The sequence below is a fragment of the Saccopteryx bilineata genome, chromosome 1, assembly GCF_036850765.1.
Source record: "Saccopteryx bilineata isolate mSacBil1 chromosome 1, mSacBil1_pri_phased_curated, whole genome shotgun sequence".
NCBI classification, from domain to species: Eukaryota; Metazoa; Chordata; class Mammalia; order Chiroptera; family Emballonuridae; genus Saccopteryx; species Saccopteryx bilineata.
Genome location: NC_089490.1, coordinates 140,486,196 through 140,514,068, shown reverse-complemented (window position 1 = coordinate 140,514,068; position 27,873 = coordinate 140,486,196). Strand labels below are relative to the sequence as shown.

General features: G+C 50.2%; 1 protein-coding gene across 1 annotated transcript in view; it reads right to left on the bottom strand.

Moving 5' to 3' along the window:
- ISYNA1 (inositol-3-phosphate synthase 1) overlaps positions 1-27,873 on the bottom strand; it is an 85,661-nt gene that overhangs the window by 25,594 nt on the left and 32,194 nt on the right. Inside the window, exons 2-4 of the mRNA XM_066269405.1 lie at positions 9,181-9,228; positions 2,432-2,553; positions 1,984-2,147 (exon numbers count right to left, since the gene is read on the bottom strand). Of these exons, the coding sequence (XP_066125502.1) occupies positions 1,984-2,147; positions 2,432-2,553; positions 9,181-9,228 (334 nt within the window). The remainder of the gene's footprint in view (positions 1-1,983; positions 2,148-2,431; positions 2,554-9,180; positions 9,229-27,873) is intronic.

The following is a 27,873-nucleotide window of genomic DNA, read 5'->3' as shown; positions in this document are numbered from 1 at the left end:
AGTACAGCATGTTTCGGGCCATAATGACTTTATCATGGGCAACCTAAATCCTGGGGACCAAAAACACCAACCACCATAAGAAGAAGGGGCTAGTCTATGAACCGTTTTTATGTTAAATGGCGGACCAAGGCAGGTGCTCCCTGAGATTACACTTCATAGTCCTGTGCTGCCCCTTGGGATCTGCCATTCTCTTTTAGGAAAAAGAAAGGAATAAAAGTGTCAGGGCCACTTGGGCAGCTGCTCTGGAGAACCCAAAGTGTTAGCAGCTCCCCAGCTATGGCTCCAGGTGTTCGCTCCTTCAGCAGATGTGGCTGTACCTGGAGCCCCAGAGGCAGCTCCCCATCCTTCAGCTTCGGACGATGGGGTCCAGCATGGCTACCCTCCACTCTGGAGGGAAAAAGTCATTAACTTCATCATGGATGGCACCTCTGACTCCAAGGAAATGTGGATGGCTGAGTGAGGTCAGTGTGTACCCTGATTCCTTGGTCCAAAAAACTCTCCACCACGATGACTTCTTTTTGCTCTTACCCCTCAAATCTGATTTGTCAGATTAACACAGGAAAAAGTGCTTTTCAAATCCTAAGGGTATGACTCCGTCCCTAGCAGACCTACCTGACATGGGTGGGGAGACACCAGACACAGCTGAACGTGCCCGTCAGCATCCTAAGAGGCCAGATGAGTGTTTCCATCAGAACAAAACCTGATGCAAAAACCCTCACTGTATACAAAGCAATTCAGTAAGACAAATCTTTACCAAGTTTCTGGCTGAAGGACCCAGAAACTGCTAAAACGTGTATGTTTGCATCTTGAGTTAAAAGCAAGCAGGTGAAGAAGCACTTTTGGATTCGGCTCCCAGTGGTGGGCAGTCATGTCCACCAGGACAGGCTCTGTACTGACCAGCAGAACCAACTCTTGCATCAACGTCTGAAATTTCATTCAGAGCCAACCACACTGCTAAGCCAAGAAAACCAGGCTTTCTTTGGTGGGATTTGAAACCTTCTTGCCATTTCTTTTTCTTTTTTTTTTTTTTAATTCATTTTAGAGAGGAGAGGGAGAGACAGAGAGAGAGAAGGGGGGGAGGAGCTGGAAGCATCAACTCCCATATGTGCCTTGACCAGGCAAGCCCAGGGTTTCGAACCGGCGACCTCAGCTCTTCCAGGTCAACGCTTTATCCCACTGCGCCACCACAGGTCAGGCCTTCTTGCCATTTCTTTAAAAAGAAAAACCCCACAAAGCCATCAAGGTCCTCATTTGCTGTAAGCTGGGGTCATGCCTCTCTGGACTAATGTCCCACCTTCCCTAGCAATAAATTCTGGCAACTTTTCAACTCTCTCTGGGTCCAGGATGTGAGAAGGCTGCAGCCAAGATGATAAGCTTTCTTAATAAACTATACTTTTCTCCCCATATTTAAAGTTGTCAGTGTCTCCATTTCACCAAAATGATTTCTGAGCAGATGCTGAGCTGCTGGAGCCTCCCAGGCAAGCAGAGCTCAGTGCCTTTCCTTCCAGGTCTCAATCCGGGGGTCCGTCACCGGCCCCAGCACAGTAGCAGGCCACTGAGGGATGTGTCTGGTGGTTTGCATCAGGCCAGCCATCTCAGCCTCAGAGGAGTCAGCTGGGCAGGTGGTGGCCAGAGGAGATACAGCAACCCTGCCTTCATGCACATTTGTGTCCCTGATGGGTAAAGATCCCTGAGGCTACAGCCTGGGAGAGAGGCCACTGACTCAAATTCCTCCAGTTCTTGGGCCCTGAGTCCACATGGAGGTTTGGAAGCAGCACATGGCATAGCCCCCAGCTGACTTGGCAGGAACTTCTTTCTGACCTGACATGGACCTGGCTGGTCCTACTCAAGGGCCAGGCCACACCCATCACCCATCACTCCTGCTTCTGGCTTGGATGGGCCCTAAATGCCTCTTGCTCCCCCACAAACTGCTTGGCAGGTATGATCCCCCAAACAAGTAGAGCCCCAGGCCCCCATTCTCACCCAAGTAGCGGCCTCCGGGCTTGATGACAATGGCGCCTCGACTTCGCGTCTCCTCTTCAGCCTGTGCCATGCTCTGCCGTGCCTTCTGGTAGGAGTCATCAGTGGCACACACAGTGATTTTGTCCTGGATGCTACCCAAGCAGTCCAAGTGTACATCCCCATGGCTATAAGACAAAGGGCCAGGAACCTAAATGAACACCTGGGAAACGGGGAGTTATGGTCTCAGGAACTGAGATCTCCCTCCCCCACCAGGAAACAGGGCTTAGCACTGATGGAGCCATATGGTTTCCACAGGGCACATACTGACCCAGGCCACTGGCTATAGGCACAACACCAGGATCTATATCCTGGGCACACTGAAAGGAGCCTGAGGGGCTCATCTGAGAGAAGGCATGGGAGGAGCCCAGGGTGGAGTTTGGGGAGGCAGGGCTTCCCCTCTGGGCCTCACCTGGAGACATACTGCTGGATGCAGTCGAAGCTTCCCTGGGGACTGTCGCGGCCAATGTTGGAGAGGTAGAAGGAGAAGGTCCGAGTCTCTGAGGGGCAGTCAGGTTGAGGGATAGAGATGTGCTGCACAGAGACATAGGGAGGGTATCACTGAGAGTCCAAAGCATGGAGGGCACCATGGCACAGGCCAGTTGCTGGACCCCACCTGTCCATGTAATGCAACCCTCACAGCAAGAAAACACACCTCTGCTTTCCTGGCAGTTAAGAGGATCCAAGACTGGCCCCCATCACCTGCCCCCAGCAATAGTCAGGGTCCTCTGTTTCCATGTAGGAGAGAAGAGTGATGACATCATAGTCTCAAGAGCACGGAGTGCTCAACCTGTAACTGGAGGTAGGAACTCCACCCAGATCTGGGCCATGACTCACTTTCTCCACCCATCAAACAAGTGGCTCAAGACACCCTCAAAGATGAAATGAGACAAGATGGGTGTTAAGAAGACTGCAGGGTATACGGGGCAGCCAAGATGCTCTGACCCTTGCTCCCATTTAGTGACCTCCTCTCTACCTCCTCCATGGAGATACAGATTCCACCTAAATGTCTACCACTTTGTGGCCATGAGCAAGGCTTCAGAGGCTCATCAGGGAGACACAACCACAGCCCAGTGCACACCTTGCATGTAGCTGCCTGGGAATGTGACAGGAAGCCTATGCACCTGTCCATAAAATGAAAAGGAGTTTCGGGGAAACCTGAGACCAACACTGGTGGCTCCTCCTTGCCCTTCCTTATCTTTTCCCTCACCCAGTCCTGGTCTGGAGGGACCTTGTCAGGCATCATCTTTCTATTCCAGCTCATGGGACAGTGGCTGCAGAGGGTGTCAGTCCCCATTAAGATGTCATCCCTGAACCTGACCAGGCGATGGCACAGTGGATAGAGCATCGGACTGAGATGCAGAGGACCCAGGTTCGAGACCCCGAGGTCGCCAGCTTGAACACGGGCTCATCTGGCTTGAGCAAAAAGCTCACCAGCTTGGACCCAAGGTCGCTGGCTCCAGCAAGGGGTTACTTGGTCTACTGAAGGCCCACGGTCAAGGCACATATGAGAAAGCAATCAGGCCCTGGCCAGTTGGCTCAGTGGTGGAGCGTCAGCCTGGCGTGCAGGAGTCCCGGGTTCGATTCCTGGCCAGGGCACACAGGAGAAGCGCCCATCTGCTTCTCCACCCCTCCCCCTCTCCTTCCTCTCTGTCTCTCTCTTCCCCTCCCGCAGCCAAGGCTCCACTGGAGCAAAGTTTGCCCGGGCGCTGAGGATGGCTCTGTGGCCTCTGCCTCAGGTGCTAGAATGGCTCTGATTGCGGCAGAGCAATGCCCCAAGATGGGCAGAGCATCGCCCCCTGGTGGGCATGCTGGGTGGATCCCGGTTGGGCACATGCGGGTGTCTGTCTGACTGCCTCCGTTTCCAACGTCAGAAAAAGAAAAGAAAAAAAAAAAAGAAAGCAATCAATGAACAACTAAAAAAAAAGTGTCACAACGAAAAACTGATGATTGATGCTTCTCATCTCTCTCCTTTCCTGTCTGTCTGTCCCTGTCTATCCCTCTGACTCTCTCTCTCTGTCCCTGTAAAAAAAAAAAAAATGCCATCCCTGAGAGGAAGGGAGGGCAATCTAGCCTGAGTCCCAAGGAGCTGTGGCCCTGGGTGCTTCCCATCCTTCCTACCCCATCCACCAGTTTTCTGCAGCTCTGAGGCAGACTCGACTCCACCCGGGCAGGCAGGTAGGAAGGATGCTCCCAGATTCAGACTCAAATCAGAACTCTGCACCTAGGCTGCCCCAGGCAAGGGGATATCTGCTCAAGGACAAGGGTGTAGAAAGATCCTTCATCACAGCTTCAGAACACCCCCCTGCAGTCCAGCACAAAGCTGACAGTAGGACCAGGCCGTGTGCATAGAGGCCCAGTCACCATGCTACAGCCGTATCACCCAAGCCTGTGCAGGGAGCAGTCCCCATGCTTCCTCCTAGGCAGAAGGTGGGGGACACTTCACTGTGACCCTTTCACCCTGTGTGGGTCTTTTCCACCCAGGCACATATGCCCACTTCCAAAATTCATCCTGCAGTAGAGGATGGCCCAGCACAGAGCCCAGAGACTCGTCTGTACAAGACAATGGGTGACACAGGGTTTGAAACCAAAAGCCTATACCTACCTGCTAGTGACAGGGGAACACACAAAGAGGCTTCCTGTGGCTGGTATCCTCAGGACAGCTGGAGGGGTGGGAGGGAGGTGTACTAGGAGTCCCTCCCCAGCTCTGTGGCACCGTTGCTATGGAATCCTCTGGTTAATGGGTTGTTGTGGGTTAAGGGTGCTGGTTAACAATTATCAGTCTCTGGGAACCAGCAGGGAAACCAGCCAGCTGGGCACAAAAGATCCAAGAACGCACAACTATCTCTGCACCAGAAGAGTTTGGCATGTATTCCAGGACATGGCCTGAAATGCAGCAGCCACGAGTGTGCCCTCTGGACGGAGTCTCGGCTGCCCCAGAGCTAGCATGTAGCCCTCAGCTGGCCTGAGTATAGCAGGTTGGGCACATCTGACGGCACAACTGACACCAGGTTATGAGGGAGCTCACAAGCATCTGTGTGACAAGATAAATCAAAGCAGTAAACATGCTCATCCCATCCCAGATGCCCTGAGTGCCTCTGAGGCCTGAGGCCCGCAGTAGGTGGTGAATCCACTGCGGTGGTCAGTGGGATTCTAGCCAGAAGCCTTTCACATCCTCTTCCCTTTGAAACCGTCCCAAGTCAGCTGCTGCCCTCCCCCAGGTCATCGTATGTAGTGCAGGTGGGAGCTCTGAAGACAAATCAAGTCCCAGGTGGGGGTAGAAGGGACATGTTTGGGGAGAGCATTGGATGTTCCATTCAAACAAAAAGAGAAAATAGATGGGCACAGGAGCCAAACATCACTGACCAGGTCCTCTCTGGCCAGAGGGTTTTCAGAGACTGACAAGTTTTCTTCAACATTTTCATTCCCAGGGAAACATTCTGGGGAGAGCTACTACTGCAGCTGAATACACCTTCCTGGAGCAAAAAATCCTCTTTTGCTGAACTGTCAGGAGGACTCACTTCCCCGTCTCCATATTAAGGGCCCATTCTAAGCACCTTCTCTTCTTTCTCCACAGGGCTCAGAAGAGCAATGCTCCACCCTCACCTGCCCCCACGGGCTCCCAGGGTCTTCTTGGCAATTCTTCAACTTTGGTGCACAATGTCTCCCCACTCCAAAATCCCCATTCTAGAGACATTTTTCACATGTTTCCAAATTGTCCCTATCATCAATGACACAGCAATAAAACCCTGTGGTTCAATCTTAAACAGATATGGCTCTTAAATGCACAGACACTGGTCAAAGGCCTATGACCAGCCCTGTCAGACCTTGTTCTAGAAATTAGAAATTGCATCCCAGACAAATGCCAAGGAACTGAGCATCCCTGGACAAAACCCTACCTCTCCTTTTTTCAACTGAAGAGTTTAGAGTGGGACTGGTCAGGTGGGGGTACTTCATTAGTTGTCAAGGGTTAACAACTCAAAAGTGATCCCCAAAGGGCCAGTCAGCTAGCCCAGTGCTTCTGAGTGCAGCGAACACAGATGCAAACATGTTCCTGGCAAATGAACAGGTGGGGCGAGGCCTTCTCTCCATGTGGTGGATGAGGTAGAGTGCACAGGGTAACCGTGGGCACCAGAGGGCGCCATGGGCCCAGTCTGGCAGCAAACCCAAGCCCCTGCGGAAATGTCCCAAGGAACCAGCCAACCTAGGACCCAGCTGCACACCTCTACAGCCTGGATCCAGTGGCGCACCCAGCTTAGGCTGGGAAGTGGCTGGGAACGGCTCAACACCCACCCAGGAGGTGTGCTGATGCCATGGCCCTATGCCAGCTGCACCACTTTCCTATCTCAGGAGGAAGGGCAGCGGGAGCCAGGGCAGTACATTGGTTTTCCTAAAGCCATGCGAATTTGCACACGACCCTCTAAGTGGACAAGGTCCCCATAAGGTGGTGGGTGAGAAGACTGAGGGACAGTGGGAGAACTGTCCAAGGTTCCCTTTTTCTTTTAACATTTATAAAAACATTTTTGGCCCTGGTCAGTTGACTCATTGATAGAGCGTCAGCCCGGCATATGGAAGTCCGGGGTTCAATTCCTAGTCGGGGCACACAGAAGAAGCACCCATCTGCTTCTCCACCCCTGCCCCTACCCTTTTCTCTCTCTTTATTCTTTCTTCTCCTCCCACAGCCATGGCTCAGTTGGAGCAAATTGGCCCCAGGCACTGAGGATGGCACCAAGGCATTGCCTCATTTGCTAAAATAGCTTGGTAGCTGAGCAATGGTCCCAGGTGGGCAGAGCATCACCCAGCAGGGGTCTTGCCAGGTAAAAATCCAGGTCGGGGCACATGCGGGAGTCTGTCTCCCTGCCTACCCACTTCTCAATTTAAAAAAATATATATTGATTGATTTTAATGAGAGAGGGAGAGACAAGAACATCAATCTGTTCCTGTATGGGCCCCGACCAGGGACTGAACTAGCAACCTCTGTTCTCCATGACCACACTCTAACCAACTGAACTATCTGGCCAGGGTTGACAAAGGTCCCTGAGCTAAGGAATCTACAGACGGAGTCTCAATCTTCAGGCTTCTGGGGAGTGGGTCCCCGAACATCAAATCAGCCCAGGTCCCTAATAAGCCTGTTCTGTGCAGCTCTGCTGGTCTCCTGCTCCCCTATCCACACCCCACCTCCTGCTCCGTTTCTAACTTTGCAGGTGTTATACACAAAGCAAAGCCCCCTCCTCACTTCTCAGGAATATGCAGGCCCAGAAGTACACATGCAACAGAACTACCAGAAGAGGGAGAGTAGAGCCAAGGAACCCTGCCTCCTCCCTGCCAGTCTGAGTGACCGGGCACATGCAGCCTGGCACCAGACTGGCCCTTCATATCTTTTAGGGGGTAAGGGGACACATCCCATCAATGCCCAGGAGGAGGAGGTACAAATATCACGAGGGCAGACCCAGCGCCTGCCCCTGTGGCAAGCTGGGTAAAACAGCACACCCCTTCCCACACAAACCAATAGCCCTCACACAGGCTCACACATGGAAGAGCCTCCTAGCGGAGAATTTTGGCCTGGCCTACCTGGAGCTGCAACACAGCACCTCCGCGCCAAAATCTTCTAGAAACTCCATTAATCAAAAGAAAGCCCAGGAGGAAGAAAAAGCTGGTAAAGCATAAATCTAAAACTAAAGTGGTAAAACCCCACATCTGGAATAAATGTGGCTCTCAGGCTTTCCACAGGAATCTGGGGGACACAGGACACAGCCCAGGAGAACCTCACAGAGGATCTGTGAGTGGCCATGTGGGGTTTTGCTGAAAAGTGAACACTGACCACAGTGGCCCAGCCCTTTCTGTGCACTGGCTTCTTCTTCTGACCACTACTGAGGGCACAGGGTTATTAGGCCACCAGAGGGCGCCATAGGGCCTATCTGGCAGTAAGCCCAGGCCAGCCCCCCAATAACCCTAGCGAAATGTCCCAAGGAAGATAAAAGGAGGTGGCAAAAGGGTGACCACAGGACTCCGATGGGACCAATGGAAGCATAGGGGGGTGGGAGATGTCTGGCCCTTTTGGGGAGTCTTGCCAACCTTGACTGGTATAGATGTGATGGTCAGTTTGTATGTCCCCCTGGGTAGGCCACAGCCCCAGTGACACCACAAGTGCTTATCTTATATGTGTGGAGGTGTTCTACAGACAGTGATATCTGTGATTCTTCTTTATTTTAAGTAAAGGAGAGAACCCTCAATGGTCTGGGTGGGCCTCTCCCAATCAGCTGAAGGTCTTAAAGAGGGAAACTGAGTCTCCCTGAAGAGGAAGAAGTCCTGCTGTGGATCATGGCACAGGCTCCTGCATACCCCACAAGCATATCGTGGTATCTCTGAATGCGCACACGCTGACATGTGCATCTCCTAAAGGCTCCCTCTATGGAACACCCTGGCTGGGTGAAACACAAAGTTCTCCCCAGTTTTGTAAGAAGACAGCTGGCCGTCAGGTGGAAACAGATCCATGTGGCAACTCCTCAGATAAAAACAAAAGACTTGCAATAAAGACTAGGAAAAAACTGGTGGTGTTTGGTGGGTAGGAGGTACTGGGGGGTGGTCCTAATATTGAAGGGCAAGGACTGTGAATAATTTGCCCTTTCTTTCATCCCCTGATTTTTCGGTTAACATGGTAATTTTAGAATAAAGTACATTTCAGCATCAAATGGGGGTGCTGAGTTTCTATAACTCTCCAACCCAGTACCAGAAAAACAAACACTCATGGTCCTGGGTACATACAGGGAGACAACTGCCCCACCCAAGAGATGGAGAGAGGATACTGCTTGGGCTCTGGGGCCACAGGTTTTAATTAGCTCCGAGACAGGGTCAGAACAGGGGTTGGGGGCCTGGTAGCCAGGTACAAATCTGCTACAGGAAGGAAAAGAGGGATTCTGGGGGCCACTAGACAGTTTTCTTCTCTGCCTGTGGATGGCCTGTTGTGGACCCCATGGGCCCCAGGACCAGCCTGGGTACATCCAGAGGCAGAGCTCAGCCTGGCATGGGGACTGGCCTCGAATAAGGGAGGTGAATGGGACCAAACACTGCACCCAATTACTGCTGGGCCCTACAAGTCAAGATAGGCCCCAACTGTACCAGTGCCACAATTTCAAATATGAGTAACATAAAACAACTTACCCCTTGGTTTCCTTGAAACTGAATTGATGGTCTCAGTGAAACAGAATCCTGCAAAAAAGCAAAAAAGAAAAAAATGTCAATAAAGATACCTAGAAATCCGGAGCATCACTTCTAGTTATTTAAGGAACACGGTAAGGACTGTGTGTTCAGGAAAGGTAAGAAAAAACACACACATTTGAAAACTACAGGAAAGGTAACTCAAGTAGGGTTTTGAAGGATCAATAGGAGTTTCCTGAATGGCATGGGAGCTGGAGTTGAGGGTACATGAGTGGAGGACTGGAGACACAGCCAGTGGGCAGTCCCTTACTGGTCTGCCAAAACTATCATCAGCCCAGGCTACTCTGACTCAGAGACACCACCTCCAAATGAAAATCAGGGTGGTTAAGCATCACTGGCCAGGAGGCAGGCTGATGAAGTTACTGTGGCCCTCCACCACTGGCAGGATGTGCTTGGGGAGTCAGAATTTCCAAATGTCATAAAAAAAAACATTTAGTATAAAATTCCAAATAAGCATCAGCTGTTCAGAAATCAGCCTTTGGTGGAATTTAAGAAAGAATGAGGATCCAGATAGAGGGTTGTGCTTCCTCTCCTAACCTTGGGCCCAGAGAACCCACCTAGTGTAGTAGATGCCACCCACAGTGTGATCCTGGCTTGTCACCATGACCCGCTCCCTTATTCCCCAAAACCCACAGGGCCCAAATCCACCCCTGTGCCAGCTTATCTCCTTCCCATCAACCTCCTCTGCATGGCAGCAGGGGGCTGGGCCTTCCCATCTCTACCAGTGACCCTCCACCCTGGCCCTAGAGTGAGAAAGACTCCCCTCAACATCCCCACCACCATAACTCCCTTAGTGACTGGCCTGTCAGCTTCTCACCTAGAATGTCAGGCCCACAGCAGGCCCTGGGGAGGTAGAGCAGCTCTGAGGAGTGGAGTGGCTCCATCCTCATGGAAAGAAGCAACTAACAAGCCAGGATTTAATAGGTGGCTGATCTCTCAGAGCCTGGGGGTCTGTCAGCTGCTGAATTAATGGCTGTGGGCATATGAGAAACACATCTCTGCTAGTTTGGACATGAGGGCCACACATGCACCCCCGTTGTTAACCAGGAGCCCCCACTTTTGTCAAAAATCTCAAAAGACTCTGCTGTCTGGAGTAGACCTGCAGGGTCACTCTGTATAGTAGCACTTCCCTCCATGGGATCTAACACTCTCCAGAAACCACACTTCCAAACATATCCCCCCATACTGCTATGCTGTCACAAAGGGACATCCTCCAGTCCCTTGTTCTGCTCTGGGACTGGGAACCAGCCCCTAAACGCACAGAGGCCACGGTGCTGTTGAGACAGGGACCAGGCTCCCTTCAAAGCAGACTCGGAACCAGCTGACCCAATCCATGACCACCACCAGACCCCTGCCTAGGCTGCTGGTCAGAGGATGAGAAGCGCAGTACCGGTGGGGTTCTTGTTCTGGCATGGCCCTTAGAAACACAACATCTAAGTGTTCTTTGTTTGGAATTCAGTTAGAGAGATGAAAAGAAAACATGAAAAGATGGCCACCGAGCAAGTGAGAAGCCACTCAGCACTGTTACCCATTGATGAAGCGCAGACTGTGCACCTATCAAAAGGGCTAGAACAAGAAAGATGAACACCCCAGAACCCTCATCCATGGCTGGTGAGAACATACACTTGTGTGGTTGCTGTATTGGCTCAGTGGATGAAGTGTCAGCCTGGTGTGTGGATGTCCCAGGTTTGATCATCAGTCAGGGCACACAGAAGCAGTGACCATCTGCTTCTCCACCCCTCCCCTCCCCTTTCTCTCTTCATCTCTATTCCCCTCCCGCAGCCATGGTTTGACTGGTTCAAGCACATTGGCCCTGGGAGCTTAAGATGGCTCTATGGAGCCTCCATCTCAGGTGCTAAAAATAGCTCAGCTGCAATCATGCCTGCAGATGGGCAGAGCATCAGCCCTAGATGTGGTTGCCCAATCAATCTCAGTTGAGGTGCATGTGGAAGTCTGTCTCTCTATCTCCCCTCCTCTCACTTGGAAAATAAAAAAAAAAATTAATTAAAATGATTAAACACAGAGTTAACACATGACCCAGAAATTCTACTCCTGGGAATTAGCTAAGAAAAATAAAAGATACATCCATATGAGAACTGATACATAAATGTGCATGTAGAATTACTCTTAGTATCTGCAAAGTGGCAACAACCCAAATGTCCATCAGTTGGTGGGCAGAGAAACAAAAGAACACTGCCCAGAAATAAAAAGGAACAAACTCCCTCAGTGGTAGAGCATCGGCCTGGCGTGCAGGAGTCCCAGGTTCGATTCCCAGCCAGGGCACACAGGAGAAGTGCCCATCTGATTCTCCAGCCCTCCCCCTCCCTCTCTGTCTCTCTCTTCCCCTCCCCCAGCCAAGGCTCCACTGGAGCAAAGTTGGCCCAGGCGCTGAGATTGGCTCTGTGGCCTCTGCCTCAGGCGCTAGAGTGGCTCTGGTTGCAACAGAGCGACGCCCCGGATGGGCAGAGCATCGCCCCCTAGTGGGCATGCCGGGTGGATCCCGGTCAGGCGCATGCGGGAGTCTGTCTGACTGCCTCCCCGTTTCTGGCTTCGGAAAACTACAAATAAATAAATAAATAAACAAACAAACAAATAAATAAATAAAAGGAACAAACTCCCAAAGGATAGAACATGAACAAATCTCGACACCACAGGCTATATGAGAGGCATCAACATGTGACACCATGCATTGTGAGTTCATTTATATGTTTCCAGAAAAGGCAAAACTAAAGAGACAGAAAGCAAATCAGTGTGTGCTAGATCAGCAGATGAGGGCCATAGAGACCTTTACTGAAGCCTTGGGGACTTTCAGCAACATCACAAAACACAGAGAAAATCCCTGAACAGGCAGGGAGAGATTCCTGTCTGTCTGCCATGTTTAACACCCGAGTCATATAACGTGGGTGGAAGGGAAGCAGAGACATCAGAATACCAGAGCACAGGCAATGCTGCAGCAAAGCGGCCCTGCCTGTCATTATTATGAGTTCTCTGCTGACATCAGATCATCAAAACCAGGAAGGAAGGGTGTTTCTGGCAGACGGAACAGCAGGTTCAAAGCTAGAGTAGAGATTTAGGACACCATAGTGGTAGAGAGAGAGCACATGGCGCTTGCCTCTTTTATCCTCAGATCTCTCAGACCAGATCTCCACATACGGGTCAGCCAGGGCTAACTCGAGCACCATGTGTACCATCTGCACACAGCAAGACCTCTGCGCTCCAGAGGATTGGGGGATAGGGGCCATGCTGATGGCAATGACATAAGGCAGGATTTAGGGTAAGGAGGGAGAGAAACTAGGAAAGGTGCACCTCTCCAGATGGAACTCTACCAGGGCACCCCCAGAAATCACACGTCCTAGTCTGCCCTCCCCAACCACACACTCCCTATGGACCATCCAATGAAGCATATAACTGGCTTGGTAGCAAGTTATCTATCTGAAAGACTCTTTTCTTTCAAGGTCGCTCATTCCCAAAGGCATTGAGAATGAGACATTTCGCACTGGAGAAGTCAGCCAAGAGGCCTAAAAGCCCAGGTTTTTACTGTGATTCTGGGAGGGCTAGCCTCAACTATGTGTCTCTCTGTAGCCAGGATGTCATTGAAAAGGTAGGCTCCTGGCCACATGGGCTTGTCTGGTGTCTCTTCCCTCCAGCAGGATCAAGCCCTTGTCAACAACAGACCATGTCACTGCTACTACCACGCAAGCACACGGGTGACTCCCACAGGCTATCTCTCTACAGCCATTAACAATAACAGGTACCATCTTCCTTTCCTTCCCCTTCCCCTTCCTTCTTCTGATTTTAGAGAAAGAGAAAGGGAAACAAAGAGAAAGAAAGAGAAAGAGACAGAAACATCGATCTGTTCCTGTATGTGCTGACCAGAGATCAAACCCACAACCTTTGCACATTGAAATGATATTCCAATCAACTGAGCTATCCCATCAGGGCATCGATAACAACTGTATCTTTAGAGAACTGAGGGTAGAACCCTGCCAATTCTATATCCAGTGAAAAGAGAAAATGAAATAGAGACTTGTTCAGATAGACAAAGGCCAAGAAACTCTGTTTGCAGCAGATCTGCACTGCAAGAAAGCTTCTGCAAGTTCTTCAGGAGAAGGGAGAGTGAGACCAAATGGACAAATGGGTCTCACAGATGATCAAGAGCACTAGGCACAGTAAAATGTGTATGAATATGAAGAGTAAGTTACATTTCTGTAAAAGATCATTGCCAGTCTGAGGCATAGATAATCATTAACAAAATACAGGCTTTGGACACAGCACTAAATGTGGGAAGGTGTGGTGCAAATGCAAGGCAGTGGTGGTGTGGGAGGCACAGGGGTTACCCAGAGCTCATGGGCCCCCCCAGAAGGTGGGTTTGGCACCAACATGTCTTCTGAGTGAGCAGCCAGAGCCTGAATCAGAGGTTCCTTTGCAGCAGGACCAGCATCACTCCCAGACCCACCCAGCCTAGTTGGGACCCCAGCAGCTAGGCCATCCTGAAGGCTCAGGGGTTTCTGAAGGGAATATGGCCATCATGCTCTGGATGGCTGCTCCCTGCAGGGGCAGAGAGCTCATAAGGTTTGGTGGGGGGCCTGTTACCTTATCCACACAGCAGGATGGAAGGGTAGCATCCCGGGACCAGTAGGGTCTATTACCCATTTCCCTGTTGCCTCAGCAGCTTCTGGGTTGGCCTCCACACCAAAATTAGCAAACCACAGGTAACACAACTTCCCTGGATACGCACCAGGAACAGCACTGCAGGCAACATCACAGTAATGCCTCAATTCTCTTCAGAACTTCTGGGGGTTATATCATTCGCAGTGCAGGCTCAGAAGTCATACACCCCCCCCCCCCCCAGGGCCCAAACTGTCCATTGCAGTCTCTCCTGAACAGCATGCATGGAGGGGCCCTCAGGAAGCCCAGCCCCCCCTCAAAGGCCCTGTCAGGCCCCTGTATGGCATTGTACCATCTCCCACTAGTCTCAAACACAGATGACACTGGGAGCTGCTCAGGACAAGCATCACTGCTGGCACTGCACCAGGGAGGCCTGGTGGGGCAGGCAGTGAGGAGGCCTCAATGCAACAGGGGAGGGACATCTGCATCCTGCAATCATTCGGCTCCCCTGGCAGCTCCCTCTCTGGGGAGGGGAGGCATCACCTGGATGAAGAAGCCATGTAGGAAAGATGGCAATGTGCCTCACCAGGTGGTTGCACAATGGATAGAGTGTTGACCTGGGATGCTAAGGATCCAGATTTGAAACCTCGAGGTCACCGGCTTGAGCGCGGGCTCACCAGCTCGAGCGCTGGGTCTCCAGCTTGAGTGTGGGATCATATAGACATGACCCAACGATTGTTGGCTAGAGCAAGGGGTCACTGGCTCAGCTGGAGCCCCCCAGTCAAGGCACGTACAAAACAATCAATGAACTAAGGTGCTGCAACTATGAGTTGAAGCTTCTCATCTCTCTCTCTTCCTGTCTGTCTGTCTCTCTCTCTCTCTCTCTCACACACACACACACACACACACACACACACAGAAAAGAAAGAAAAAGAAAATGGGGAATGTGCAGGGAGGGGACTGTCAGGGTACTGGGCAGCCCTATGGGAGGAGGCACAAATGTTGGCCTGTAAACCTTCTCCAATAAGATGAGTCAAGGACAAGGAGGAGTAAAAGGGGGATAAATGGTGATAGGAGGTGACCTGACTTGGGATGATAAACACACAATATACAGATGTACTGTAGAACTGTATACCTGAAACCTACATGATTTTATTAACCACTGTTACCCCAATTAATTCAATTTAAAAAAACAAGGAGAATATGGAGATGGCCAAAATACCCTTATCTCTGCCCACAGAGAAAAGCCTTGGAGGGCGAGGCAACAGAAAATAGTTTAGGAAATCCACCTGCAGGTCCAGCTACCCATTCAGAGGAAGCCAGAGGATAAGGCACAGAGTTACACTCATGGTGCTGGATGATTCTGCCCTAAGGGACATTTTTGGTGTCTTGACTTGGTTGGGGGAGGGGTATTCCTTGCACCTGATAGGTGGAGGCAGGAAAACTGCCCAACACCCACAGTGCACAGGATGGCCCTCACAGTAAAGAATAAGCCCATCCCAGACGCCAGCAGGCGCAGGCTGAGGAACCCTGAGCTGATCAATGCCACGGGAAAAGCAAGGGGAGAATGACTGCCAGACCAAAACAGAAAATTCCAAGGACCAACCTGTTGGTTTCTTCAGTAGGTGGATGGCACAGGGGAAAAAGGATGGAGTGCTACAGATTACCACATGTAGGGGCCCTCAGGAAGCTCAGCCCCCCTAATGGCCGTGTCAGGCCCCTGTATGGCATTGTACCATCTCCCACTAGTCTCAAACAGAGATGACACTGGGAGCTGCTCAGGACAAGCATCAAGTTGGCATGCAACTTGACCCAGCCACTGTGAAGACAGCCAGCAGGATTCCAGGGGCTGGGCCTCAGTATTCTCATGGAGCTACACCAAAGCTGTGTCTACAAAAACCAGTCCATACCTGTTGACATTCAATATTGTCACTGAAAAAGATATTGCTGAAATGAAAAGATATTTGGGATCTTTTTTAAAAATGCTCCTCAGAAAGAGTTGAGATGTGGTGAGATGCTCACAGAGTAAGGCTGGGTGGCGGCACGAGGACTATCATTATTCTCTGTTCCATCTACGTGTGAACATCCCCATGAAAATGTTTAAAATAAAACATGCATGTGGAAAAGACCACGTGGTACACAGAGCAGATCAAAAAGGGCTGCCCCAACCTAGATGCAGAGCTGGGCATGCATGAGAAGCAGCATCCAAGTCCTAAAATGCCCACAAGACACAGTGCTACCACCACCCAGGTCAGTGCACTCCCTGCTGATTATCTGGACTGACCACCCCACCCCCTGCAACCCAGAGGTGCCTGCAGAAAGTGACACAAGAGAAAGCATCTAATTCTCCTAAAAGAGAATCTATGTGATTCTGCAGAGCTGGGACCCAACTTTCCTGAATGGAGTGTGCCAGGAAAGGGGGAGGTCAAGTCCCAAGAAAAGGCCTGGCTGCAGAGCTCCTGGCAACTGTCCCCTCCTTTCCAGTAAAGTACAGAGGATTAGGAAATGCCTTTCAGGAACCCTCCCTAAGACTTCCTGGCAGGTTCTGAGCAGAATGTTGAAGACAAGGAGAGTTCAGACAGTGTCTGCAACCATGAGTGGCCGTTTCCATGAACCACAGACACAAAGGGAGGACTGGGACACGTACCCAGGTCAGTCTACTGGACATGGCTAGCTCAGGACTGAGCTGGGAAACCTGGGTGGGGCCTGAACAAGGGCTCAATGCTGCCCCTCCCCTTGGCTAGGAGAACAGCCAGCAGCACAATCATCATTATGGGACAGACACATAAAAGCAAGAAAAAGGACAACAAGCAGCTTATAAGCCACGTGTCAATCAGGACCCACAAAGTTTAGGGAAAAGTTTTCAAGAAACCCTGAGGATTAGAAAAGTGCAAATCACCTGACACTGTGGCCCTGACGCCCTCCCACACATTATGTTTTCTTCTTGGATCAGCAAGTAGACGCAGTCAGCACACTGTACTAGACTATCATCCTTTCTGCTAGAATCCAGTGTGCCCACCCTCACTCCAACTGCACCCCCATCTCCACTGTTCTCTGTCCCACTTTTCCAGAAGGTCATGTAGACAGAATTACACTACATTAGTTTCCTGTGGCTGTTTTAACAAATTACCACAAACTTGTGGTTTAAAACAAATTTAGTCTCTTACAGTCCTGGAGGCCAGAAGTTTAAAATCAGCATCCCTGGGCCAAAATCTGGCATGGCTGTGCTCACTCTGGAGGCTTCAGGGGAAGATCCTTCCTGTCTCTTCCAGCTTCTAGGACTCCAGGTGTCCTTGGCTGAGGTGGCATCACCCCACCTCTGCCTCTGTGGTCACATATCTTCTCATTTTTATAGTTTCTTTTCAAATTATTATTATTTTTAGAGAGTGAGAGAGACAGAGAAGGAGGAGGAGAGAGAAAGAGAGAAGAATCAACTCATTGCTCCACTTAGCTGTGCATTGATTGCTTCTCATATGCCTTGACCAGGAACTGAACCAGTGATCTTGAAGTCGAGCCAGGTGACCTCAGGTTTCGTACCAGTGACCTCAGCATTCTGGGCCGATGCTCTATCCACTGCACTACTACCAATCAGGCTCTTTTCACACACACACACACACACACACACACTACTACTACCAATCAGGCTTTTTTTCACACACACACACACACACACACTCTCTCTCTCTCTCTCTCTCTCTCTGATCTGTTCCTGTATGTGACCTGAACAGGGATTGAATCTGCAACCTTTGCAATGTAGCTGTAATCAACCAAGCTATCTGTCCAGGACACATAATCTTTTCTTCTTTTTCTTCTTTTTTTTTTTTAATGTGAGAGGAGGGGGGATAAAGAGACAAACTCCTGCATGCACCTGGACCAGGATCCACCCAGCAACCCCTGTCTGGGGCTAATGCTCGAATAAACCAAGCCATCCTCAGCACCTGAGGCAGATGCTCAAATCAATCAAGCCACTGGCTGTGACAGAGGAGGGAGAGAAGGGGAAGAATGAGGGAAAGAAAACCAGATGGTCACTTCTCCTGTGTGCCCTCACCAGGAACTGAACCTGGGACTTCCATACACTGGACTGATGTTCTATCCACTGAGCTAACCAGCCAGGGCCAATCTTTTCTTCTTGTCAACTTCTCTGCCTCTCTCTTATAAGGTCACTTGTGATTACATTTAGCTCCCCATCCCAGACCTGAGATGATAATCCAGGATAACTCTTCCAATCTCAAGATCTTTAATCACATCTACAAAGTCCTCTTTCCATATGAGGTCACAATCATAGGCATCAGAGGTTAAAACCTGGACACCTACTGGAGTCTCTTATCCAGCTGACCACACACACAGCATAATGCCATTAAGATGCGTCCATACTGCTGTCACTAAGTCCATTCCTTTTACTGCTGAGTATTAGCCACTGGATTATACCAGTCTCTTCATCTATTTGGCAGCTGTGGACACTGAGTCTTTCCAATTTGGGGGACTAATGAGTAAAGCTGCCATAAACATTCACGTACAAGTTTCTGTGTTGACATGAGTTTTCATTTCACTTGATGAATAGCTAGGAGTGTAATTGCTAGGTCCTATGGTAAATATATGTGTAACTTTATGAGAAAGTGCTGAACTACCTTCCAGAGTGGCTGCAGTTTGCATTCCCATCAGCAATAAAAGACAGTTCCAGCTGCTCCTCATCTATGTCAGCATTTAGTGTCATCAGGTTTTTTATTTTAGCCATTCTGTTAGGTATGAAATAATCTCTCATTTGAGTTTTAATTTGCATTCCCTTAATGACTAATGAGATGGACATCTTTTCACAGACTAATCTGTCATTGTTATATCTTTTTTGGTGAAACGGCTCAAATCTCTAATGCATTTTTTTTTAATTGGGCTGTTTTCTTATTATGAGAGTTCTTCATCCATTCTGGAGAGTTCCTCATATATTCTAGAGCTTTATCTGGCAAGTTCTGCAAAGATTCTCTCCCAGTTCATGGCTGGTCTTTTCATTCTCTTAACAGCATTCTTCAAAAAACCAGAAGTGCTTGCCCTGGTCGGATACTCGGTTAGAAATCATCTCGAAGCACAGATGTTGCCAGTTCCGATACCCAGTCAGGGCACATACAGGATCAGATCGATGTTCCTGTCTCTCTCACCCTCTCTCTCAAATCAATACAATAGGCCCTGGCCGGTTGGCTCAGTGGTAGAGCGTCGGCCTGGCGTGCTGGAGTCCCGGGTTCGATTCCCGGCCAGGGCACACAGGAGAAGCGCCCATCTGCTTCTCCACCCCTCCCCCTCTCCTTCCTCTCTGTCTCTCTCTTCCCCTCCCGCAGCCGAGGCTCCATTGGAGCAAAAGTTGGGCCGGGCGCTGAGGATGGCTCCATGGCCTCTGCCTCAGGCACTAGAATGGCTCTGGTTGCAACAGAGCAACGCCCCAGATGGGCAGAGCATCGCCCCCTGGTAGGCATGCTGGGTGGATCCCGGTCGGGCACATGCGGGAGTCTGTTGACTGCCTCCCTGCTTCCAACTTCAGAAAAATAAAAATTTTAAAAAAAACCCCAAAAAAACAAAAAAAAAACCCAGAAGTTCCTAATTTTAATGAAGTGGCATTTGTAAATTTAAAAAAAAAATTTATTGGCCTGACCTGTGGTGGCGCAGTGGATAAAGCATCGACCTGGAAATGCTGAGGTCGCCAGTTCAAAACCCTGGGCTTGCCTGGTCAAGGCACATATGGGAGTTGATGCTTCCTGCTCCTCCCCCCTTCTCTCTCTCTCCTTTCTAAAATGAATAAAAATAAATAAATAAAAAAAATTAAAAAAAATTTATTGAAAAAAAAATTTATTGATTGATTTTAGAGAGAGAGGAAGGGAAAGAGAGACAGCTTGCAACATTAACATCCATCTGCTTCTGTATGTGCCCTGACTAGAGATCGAACTGGCAACCTCTGCACTTCCAGATGATGCTCTAACCAACTGAGCTATCCAGGCAGGGCTTTATCAATTTTTTTTTTTACTTTTTTTTTTTTTTAATTTTTCCTTTCCTTTGAGGAAAGGAAAGAAATCAGAAGCATCAACTTGTAGTTGCAGCACCTTAGTTGTTCACTGATTGCTTCTCTTATGTGCCTTGATTGGGCGGCTCTAGCTGAGCCAATGACCCTTTGCTCAAGCCACCGACCTCCGGCTTTTGAATCTGGGTCCTCCGCATCCCAGGTTGACAATCCATCCACTACTCCACCAACTGGTCAGCTTTTATCAATTTTTTTTTTATGGGGCTTGCTCTTTGGTGCCATAGCTATCTCCCCCTTTTAAAAAAATTGTTCTATTTCATGAACACCTTCCAAATTCTTACCAACTTCTCTCTCTTCTCCCAAAAAGAGGCTCCAAGGAGTTCTGACCCCAGTGCCCACCTCCTCCACCACTGTTCCACTGAAGGGTCTCTCAGATTCCCACATCTGCACTTCCTGGATGCCGACCACCAAGATGTGTGGGGTTTGCAGACATCACATGGTTTTAGCGTGATGACCCCTGTGGGGTAGCGGAGTGTCCATCCCCCTGACACCTGCCCCTCACACTGAGGTGTAACATGCTCGTGCTGTTTCAAGGCCCACACATGGATTTGGCCAACAAGTCAGGGGCCTGGGCCACAGGGAACAAAGACCACTTCACCCTGCTAGGTCCCCTGTGTCCCTCCAATTAGCCCATATGATGACCGTCCCAGGGGCCCAAAGTGATGTGTCAACAGACGGGCACAAAGCAGGTCAGAGCACAGGGAACACTGGTGTGCAGGAAGGACAAAGGAGCCTACAGGGCAGTGTCTGGTGTGTCCCCCTCCCAAGTGGGTGACCAGCTTTTGAGCCGTGATCAGAGGGGGCTGCATGGATTTGTTGGACACAGGCCCTCCACAGAAATTGCCACCAAACTGAACACAATGACTTGGATTGTTGCGGCAAACAGGCAACCTCTTTCACAAAACCCATCCCTATCTTCACTATGCAGCTATCAGTGCTCCTGTTGTAGGGAGGAAAATGAGAGGAGACAGGGCTACTAGAGGTCACAGGGCAGAGCTGGGGTCCCCACCCACCAGCAGAGCTGATCTTAACCTCACAGGAAGACCAGCCCTGTGGTCCCCATATGGCTCATGCTCAGTCCCCACTTCACCTTAATCTTACCCCAATTTCAGTTTATCCAAACTCTCTGTGAAACACATGTTATCCCATATAATGCAATAAGACATTCACTAAACACTTCTGCACATTCAAGTACTTTTGGTCCTGGCAGGTCGGTTGGCTCAGTGGATAGAGTGTCAGTTGGTGTGCAGACATTCCAGGTTCGATCCTGGTCAGGGCACACATAAGTGACCACCTGCTTCACTTCCCCTCCCTCTCCCCCTTCTTTCTCTCTTCCCCTCCACAGCCAGTAACTCAACTGGTTTGAGCATCAGCCTCAGGCACCGAGGATAGCTCAGATGATATGAGCATCGACCTCAGACAGGTTGCCGGGTAGATCCTGGTCGGGAGCATGCAAGAGTCTGTCTCTCTATCTCTCCTCCTCTCACTTAAAAACAAACAAACAAATAAATAAATATAAGTGCTTCTGTTCCACTGAGCTCCATTCCACTGACAGAAAACATCCTCCTCTGGCACACCAGTGTCCCATAGCCGCCGGCAGCATGGTTCCCATCTGCCTTTCCTGAAATAAAAATATTAACAAGCTGCCCTACATGGGTGCCTGTTGTATACCCCCCACTGCACACAACCTGCATGCTAAATCCAGCCTACAGAGGGGCCAGGCCACACACTGGACTAGTAATCCTGTCTCTGCAGTGATGGCCATTGAATGGCTGAACCCCAGATCTCACCTTGTCCATGTTGCCCTTCACTGTGGGACAGAGAAAACCTGTGCCATGTCTGGGAGTCCGCAAACCCAGCCCCTTGTTCTGCTTTCAGGACCTAATGACCCTCCTTCCAGGAAGAAGCTGACCTTGGGAGTAGAGTCCTGGCCTCTTCCCACTCTCTTTCTGGGATCCCCTGATAAGAGAAACAGGAAATGCAAATAAAGGGGCAAGAAAACACAACTGGCACTTTACCAAAGCTCATCCTCACCAGGAATTGAATGTTGAATGGGTTTATTTTTCTTTTTAATTGTTCACTAAAACTCAGAAACAACAGGAGGTGACCTGAGTGTCAAATTCTCTGTGCCCAAACCTGTCCTTTCATGGTTTGAGGATGACATGACAACCCCCTAAATAGCGTAAGACACAGGAAGCTGAGGGCCTGACCTAGTTTGCAGGGTCTTTCAGGGTAGGATGCTAGCTGCCTGAATGTTCCACATTTCAGCATCTAGCTCAGCTTCAATATTTCCCATCTCAACATCTGCCCCAGCAAAGTGCCTCAAACCCATCCCAGGAGATACAGGCACAAATCACAGACATAAAAGCCAGGGCTGGCCCTGGCCGGTTGGCTCAGCGGTAGAGCGTCGGCCTAGCGTGCGGAGGACCCGGGTTCGATTCCTGGCCAGGGCACACAGGAGAAGCGCCCATTTGCTTCTCCACCCCTCCGCCGCGCTTTCCCTCTCTGTCTCTCTCTTCCCCTACCGCAGCCAAGGCTCCATTGGAGCAAAGATGGCCCGGGCGCTGGGGATGGCTCTGTGGCCTCTGCCCCAGGCGCTAGAGTGGCTCTGGTCGCAACATGGCGACGCCCAGGATGGGCAGAGCATCGCCCCCTGGTGGGCAGAGCGTCGCCCCTGGTGGGCGTGCCGGGTGGATCCCGGTCGGGCGCATGCGGGAGTCTGTCTGACTGTCTCTCCCTGTTTCCAGCTTCAGAAAAATGAAAAAAAAAAAAAAAAAAAAAAAAAAAAGCCAGGGCTGGGGCCTTCTCTTCCCTTCAGGGCATGATGCCCCCCCAATCCTTAGCCTTCAGCCAGTACCCATCAGCAGGTCACTCTCCTGCATCCACAGCCTGTAACTGGGACCTGCCAGGTGCTCAGGTTTCATCACTGACAGAGCCAGGAATGGATTGGTCCCTTCGGATCCTCACTTGGCCTCCGACAGGCCCAGGTATCAGACTCCGAGAACAAGAGAATCCTCTATCACCTGGACACATAGAACAGACCTTCTTGGAACAACATGGACTATCAGACTGGACACTCAGGAGCTGCTATGGTCTAAGGGGCTGGACCTGGCTGCCCGTCCAGCCATGACCCAGCTGCAGAAAGGCTCCCTGCCTACCACAAATGTCATGCTGAGTACCTCTTCTTCTGGGCACTGATAGACTGGCAGGTGGGCATCCTTAAGCCCAGATATCTCAAAACTGTGCCTGAGGCCCATGCAGGTGAGCAGCAAAATTTGTCTTCAAACACCTCTCCATGCTTGTCAGCTGCTGTTAAAGGATTGGCCCTACCATAGGTAGTGCGTAAGGTCCACCAAGATCCACTAGTCAACTGCTCCCCAGAAAGATGACCATCCCTCACAGAAAACAGCCTAAGGAGAAATGTCACCCAACTAGGCTCCCACAGCAGGGCTGCCGGCCTCACTCAGGGTGTGTACTGCCAGGTGCTTAGTGGTTTACTGGCCCTCTAGAGCCTGATTGTGGGGACCTCCTATGGATAAGGCTACATGCTTCTAAGACCAGCTTCAGGTGGATGAAACCAAGGCCCAGGAAACCAAGAGACTGGCTCAAAGTCATTGGCTCAGTAAGCAGCAAAGCATGCATTCAAACCCAGGACCCACCCTAGGTAAGGAGGTGCAGGCCCTCTGCCACTTCAGGATTATCTTTCCCCTGACTGCCTTTCCTTCTGCATCAATGGGGTCTCCCTTCCTCTCACTTAAAAAAAAGAAAAGAAAAAGAAAAAGAAAAGGTACCATCACGTTGCTGATGGTAGGTATGTAAAAAAATGAAGGAAAAGGGCCCTGGCCGGTTGGCTCAGTGGTAGAGCGTCGGCCTGGCGTGCAGAAGTCCCGGGTTCAATTCCCGGCCAGGGCACACAGGAGAAGCGCCCATTTGCTTCCCTCCCCCTCCCCCTCTCCTTCCTCTCTGTCTCTCTCTTCCCCTCCCGCAGCCGAGGCTCCACTGGAGCAAGGATGGCCCGGGCGGGCGCTGGGGATGGCTCCTTGGCCTCTGCCCCAGGCACTAGAGTGGCTCTGGTCACAACAGAGCGACGCCCCGGAGGGGCAGAGCATCGCCCCCTGGTGGGCAGAGCGTCGCCCCCTGGTGGGCGTGCAGGGTGGATCCCGGTCGGGCACATGCGGGAGTCTGTCTGACCGTCTCTCCCCGTTTCCAGCTTCAGAAAAATACAAAAAAAAAAAAAAAAAAGGAAAAGAAGGGAGAGTTCCTGCTTACAGTGGAATGCTGAAACCTTCAGAGCTAGGAAGTGCATTTTATGGCCACCACTGTGAAGCTGTGGACAGTGGAGCTGAGCCTTGGCTACACATACAGAAAAGGCATCTGCTCTCAGCTGCTGAGGAAAAGGCAGACTGAACAATGCTCCTGTCACCCTCCCCGACTGCCAATCAGTGTCCTTGGCTGCTGTTGTGCAAGGTGTGCCTGTCTGTGCAGGTCACTGCAGATTCACGTTCTTAACCAGCTGGAAGGAAACTTGCCCTGAAAGTATGCATGAGCTTGAAGTCTAAAACCATCAGCTGCCTTTTATAAAACATTCTGTCACCTGCCTAAAAACAAAGGTGACTGGTCTGGCTCAAATTGACAAGATAAGCTTCAGGTATTTGCCTAAAAGCTGATGTGCTCTACCCGCCCAGCCCCCTACTACCCAGAAACAGGAGGCAGTTGGAGCTCTGCTGAGCAAAGGAGTGAAGGTATTCTCTTATGTAACCACATGGCAGCCTCCAGCTTCACTATGGTCATTATCAACAGGACACTACACCACTTTCCACCTTCCATGTTGCCACTGGCTCAGTGTCCTTGAACTGCTCTCCCTCTTGCATGGAGAACAGTACACGAGAGAGTTGCCTCATCTCATCAATCACCTTTAACCTGGAAGTCTCTTGGCTATTTTTTGACATTTTAGGGCATTGACATTTTAGGATGACACAGGACCCTCCCTTTCTTCACTACAGCATGTTGCATTGGGTTTGCCTAAGCATGACCCATGATAAACCCATCTGTATGTCCAGCCGTACGCCTAGAGGTGACTGTGGTCCCAGAAACACCGCAGGCAGAGGCATCCAGATTCTGTCTGCCCAGATGGGGCTGTTAACTCTGACCACCTGGGCAAGGCCACCCTGTTCAGTCTGCCTTTTTCTCAAGCAGCTGAGACCAGATGTCTTTTCCGTACGTGTAGCCAAGGCTCAGCTCCACTGTCCACAGCTTCACAGTGGTGGCCATAAAATGCACTTCCTAGCTCTGAAGGTTTCAGCATTCCACTGTAAGCAGGAGCTCTCCCTTCTTTTCCTTCATTTTTTTACATACCTACCATCAGCAACGTGATGGTATCTTTTTTTTTTTCTCTTTTTTTTAAGTGAGAGGAGGGGAGATAGTGAGACAGAATCCCGCATGCACCCCGACCTGGATCCACCTGGCAACAGGTCTGGGGACAATGCTCAAATCAATTGAGCTATTTTTAGTGCCTAAGGCGGACACACTGGGACCAACTGAGCTATTCTCAGTGTTCAGGGCCAACGCTTTAACCAATTGAGCCACTGGCTGAGGAAGGGGAAGAGGGAGAGGGAGGAGAGAAGCAGATGGTCACTTCTCTTTTATGCCCTGACCGGGAATAGAACCTGGGACATCCATATGCTGAGCTGACACTCTACCCACTTAGCCAACTGGCCAGGGCCAAATTTTTTAAAACTGATTTTAGAGAGAAGAAGGAAGAGGGAGAAAGAAACAATTTATTGTTCTCTTCATCCATGCATTCATCAGCTGATTCTTGTTATATGCCCTGACCAGGGATCAAACCTGCAACTTTGGTGAATCAGGACAATGCTCTAACAACCGAGCTACCCGGCCAGGGCTGAGATGATAAATTTTAAGTGTCAGCTCGGCTAGGCCATGGAACCCAGTTGTTTGGTCAAATACCAATCTAGATATTGCTATAAAGGTGTTTCTTAACATTTAAACCAGCAGACTCTGAGTAAAGCAAATTACCCTCCATAATGTGGGGGGGCTTCATCCATTCAATAAAAGGCCTTAGGAAAAAAAGGTCACTCTCCTGCATCCTGCAAGAAGGAATTCTGCCTCCAGCCCACCTCTGGACTACAGATACATCAGCCCTTCCCGGGTCTCCAGCCTGTTGGTCTGTCCTACAGATTTCTGACTTGTCAGAACCCATGATCACATGAATCAATTCCTTTTTTTTTTTTTTCATTTTTCTGAAGCTGGAAACAGGGAGAGATAGTCAGACAGACTCCCGCATGCGCCCGACCGGGATCCACCCGGCACGCCCACCAGGGGCGACACTCTGCCCACCAGGGGGCGATGCTCTGCCCATCCTGGGCATCGCCATGTTGCGACCAGAGCCACTCTAGCGCCTGAGGCAGAGGCCACAGAGCCCGGGCCATCTTTGCTCCAATGGAGCCTTGGCTGCGGGAGGGGACGAGAGAGATAGAGAGGAAAGCGAGGCGGAGGGGTGGAGAAGCAAATGGGCGCTTCTCCTGTGTGCCCTGGCCGGGAATCGAACCCGGGTCGTCCGCACACTAGGCCGACGCTCTACCGCTGAGCCAACCGGCCAGGGCCGAGTCAATTCCTTAAAATAAGTATGCCCTCCTGAAGCTGGTAGTTTCTCTGGCAAAGCCTAATTCAGAAAGACTAAGAAACTGCCTTTTGCAATGGTCTCAAATGCATTACAGTTCTTAATTACAGCACTGAGGCCCTTGACACTGGCTTCTGACCCATCCCTGCTTTCCTCTGAACCCTCTATGAAGTCCTGACACCACAAGAGGTTCTGGGTTCCACTTGACCTGCTCCAACAACAACCATAGGGTCACCTGCCTCTTGGAGGAACCTTGTTCCCAGACTGAGACCCAAAAATATCCTCACTCCTCACAGCAGCTTAGAGGGCCCCGCCCAGGACAGCTGCTAAGGGTCCTGCATTGAAGGAAGTCCACAGGACCCATCTCAGACAGGCTGTCCTTGAATTTGGGTGGGAAGAAAAACACATCCATTTCCAAAAACGGAAACTTAGCATTTTCTTCAGTTAAAAATGCACACAACAATCTACAACAGTGTAAGCAGCATCAACTCTGATATGTTTTAGCACACGAAAAAGGTTAGTTGTGCTGATGTCTTCAAAGGCCATTTTTGCTCACCACTATTTCAAAATTACAGCAATTACATTTGCTGCTAGATCTTATCATTTAAGACATTTACATGGTAAATCTGTTACAAAATCACACATTTCTTTTTAATGCTTCATTCACTTTCTGTGTAGTGCATTTCCTTGGTACTTTAGGCAACAAAGAGAAGGATCTGTGCCCAGAAAGGGCCATAGCCCCTGTCCAGGACTCACTGACTTCCTGGGAAATACCCAGAATGGAGTTCAGCTCTGAATGACTAGGTTGGAAAGGTGCTTATAAAGTCACTGAAGTTAAAAAAAAAAAAAAAAAAAAGGCACCAATGAATCCAGTTTCTGAACCAATATTTACTCCTGGCCTGAGAAATTCGGGAGGAAGACTCACCAAATAAGCCACATAAAGTGCTAAGTCAAGTATGGAATGTCCAGCACCCCAACTCCCAACATCAGTGCTGCTGGACTGATGACCCCAATGTTTCCTGGTGACCACAGGGGGTAGGGTAGGGGGTCTCCACGCAGCAGGGAACTCGCGGCCAAGTTCAGGAGCATTTGGTTCCATTTATTTAAAATGCATTATATCATGAACACAGGTGCACACAAGAAATCACATGACTGAGAGAACATCTGGACATGAATACTCCCTCCCCAGGTCTGTCTGGAGCTCCCACCTGGCACCTACCTGGCCTCTTGAGCCTTCTCTTACCACTCTGGACACACTTCCCCAGCGTCCAGTGGCCTCTCCTAGCTTCTGCACATTCCAGGAACAAGCTATGTTCCCTGAAACAACAGT